A 2630-nucleotide genomic window follows, 5' to 3' on the forward strand; every position below is an offset into this window, starting at 1 on the left:
ATCTTTATTCGTCAAATGTTTACAAATCCGCGCGACGGTTTGTCTTTGAATTTCTCTATTCCGCGGGGAAAATGAACAAACGTTTTTTTACCCAGCCACGTTTGTTCGTTTTCATGCGAACCGTGTATCCGTGACAGGAAACAGTAATCGATGTTTGCTTCCTTCCTCGCGAGAGTAGGAATAAAAAAAAAAAAAAATCGGTCAGTTTACAGTTCGATTACACTCGTACTGTAACTGGGACGATAGTTGAATTTGTTGTCCGTAAGAGGAAATAACTGGTAAAATTTGTCCCGCTCGTTGGAGTTCCTCGGAGAAGCGTTATCAGCTGTAGAGCAAACATGCAAATGAAAGGCCAATCAAAATTCGCAGTCGCGAGACTATTCTATTAGCCGGTTCCAAGGCACCCGAGAGATGGTAAATAATTCTCTTCGGAAAGTTCGAAATTCGCCAAGGAGGCGAATAATTCACGAATATCCGTCGTACATTATATAAGTTACCGCGCGAAAATTCGCCAACGCTGATTAAAACTTCCGTGTCTCGCGGATGTGTTACACAGCGACTTCGCCTTGGGCAAAAATTAGAGAAGAAACTCTGTACGACGCGTCTGTACGAAGATGTGGGAACAGAGAGAGGAATAAATCTACACTCCCGGGAGTCGAATCGAAAAGAGTAAACATTTCGAGCACTCAGAATCTTTCGAAGCTTGGATAAAGTTGACCCTTTACTCTTCCTATCGTTGTATTTTACTTCCTTCTTTTCTACTTTCCTCGGACTTTTTCTGTCTGTGTACAGCGTACACTTTATGGATTACGTATACCCAGAGGCTTAAACGTTATAATACGACGATATGTTCTAGCGATGTTTAAAACGGTATTTCTATCTTACCAATTTTTCACGTATTACTGTTCTGTACCGAGAACGATGTATCGCCGCGATTTAAAAGATTGCATAGAACGAAAACTCGACGTTGCTTCGTCATTAAATGATACGAATCGCGAACACCAACTAATTGCTGCAGCGATAATTTCGCGAGGTAGATTTATTTGTTTTTTTCTTTATGAAATGGCAGGAAAAATTCCAAGTAATTATACGTATGGAACGATTACAGTTTTATGTATAGGTGAATATTATTCTCACCTACTGTTTCAATGGTTTACATTCTCCCTGTAATTTTTTCCCTGTTGCCTAGCTATAAATTGCAAATCGATAACGTGTATGTGGAAATGTTAAGTATTTGGAACGCATTAACTGTACAAAGTCGCAGTCTTTTAACGTGATTTAGAAAAAAAAGGATAAATGAGTTTATGAACTCTTCTGAAATGTATCTATTCGAAAAGAGATGTATTTTAGAATGCTACGAAAGTGTATGAAATATTCTACGAAAACACACTTAAGAAAGTAACTTTGTTTAGAGGACATTTCACGTTTACTCCTGTTTATAAATAGCTTTTCTAGATACTTATTTTAAAACACCTTGTACATACTATGCCAATGAAAATATAATGACTGAATTCGATAACTATAACCTTATGTATAAATTTACAAATCAAGGTTATAACCGATGACAAGCACTGAAGAAAGTGGCGCCATATGTAGATGTCACTAACCTTCGGAAAACTTTAATTTTTACCTTACGTAGATGTTCCGATCGATACTTGAATATATAAGCGTATGAGAAACTTTCGTATGTAAAGACAGTTGAAATAGCCATACCGAAAATATCGATTTTAATAGCGTTTTATTTATAGATTTTTTTTTATATAAAACAATTCATTCGTTGTTAACACAACCGTATTATATTTCTGTATCGCATTGGCTAATATAATTAAAAAAATGATTTGCTACAAGTTTTTCAATTTTTTTTTTCATTGAATAACTTCAATGTATAATATCAATTAAAACTATCTGTTTATTATACAAAGTATCAACAGATTACTAATTATAAAGCAAACACATGTTTACAAATTGAACTAATTTACATATGAAATTGTAGTAATTGTAGTAATTGCACGTGAAATTACAATTACCTCACGTCAGCAAGTAATACTTCTTTTTAAATAGAATTTCAGAGAACACAAGCTTTACTGCCTTCACGTTTAAATCGTTTAAACTGAAACTAAACAGTATTCAGATAAATTTCACAAGTTAAAATATAAATTCCATTGATATGCAACCACCTTAAAGTTCTCGATTCCAAGATAGTTCCGTTTTCTCACGTTTCAGATTCGATAGTATCAATTGGCATCGATATATTGTTCGTATTCTCCAACGGTCGCTAGTTTTCGGTTTTCTTTCAATTCGAACGGTTATTTAAAGCGTACGTTAAGAAATATATCGCGAAAGTTTAATATGTTTCATATGTAAATTCGACCCTTACAAAACGTGTGTAATACACGGTGAAAGTGAACATTCGTGTGCATCGTGAATGATCTTTATTTCAACGTTAAACTTTATTCACTTTCGCTCCCACCACCCCGATCTGTACTCGAATGGCGTGAACCAACGTCACTGCCTGAAACTGATTTTCTCGATTCTGGGGTAGCAGATCTGGAACAAAATAATCGCAACGCATAGTTGGACAGGGACATCGAAGCTGCACACTTAAGGTAAGTACATTTTAATTATATTTA

The 2630-nt window shown here is 35.2% G+C and overlaps 1 protein-coding gene across 1 annotated transcript in view; it reads right to left on the reverse strand.

Moving 5' to 3' along the window:
* Positions 1–2303: 2303 nt before the first annotated feature.
* Positions 2304–2630, reverse strand: part of LOC108572673 (RNA polymerase-associated protein CTR9 homolog) — a 5528-nt gene continuing 5201 nt past the window's right edge. The window contains exon 14 of the mRNA XM_017934940.1: positions 2304–2557. Within this exon, the coding sequence (XP_017790429.1) occupies positions 2451–2557 (107 nt within the window). The 3' untranslated portion in view covers positions 2304–2450. The remainder of the gene's footprint in view (positions 2558–2630) is intronic.

Source organism: Habropoda laboriosa, unplaced genomic scaffold (genome assembly GCF_001263275.1).
Source record: "Habropoda laboriosa isolate 0110345459 unplaced genomic scaffold, ASM126327v1 scaffold22, whole genome shotgun sequence".
NCBI lineage: Eukaryota > Metazoa > Arthropoda > Insecta > Hymenoptera > Apidae > Habropoda > Habropoda laboriosa.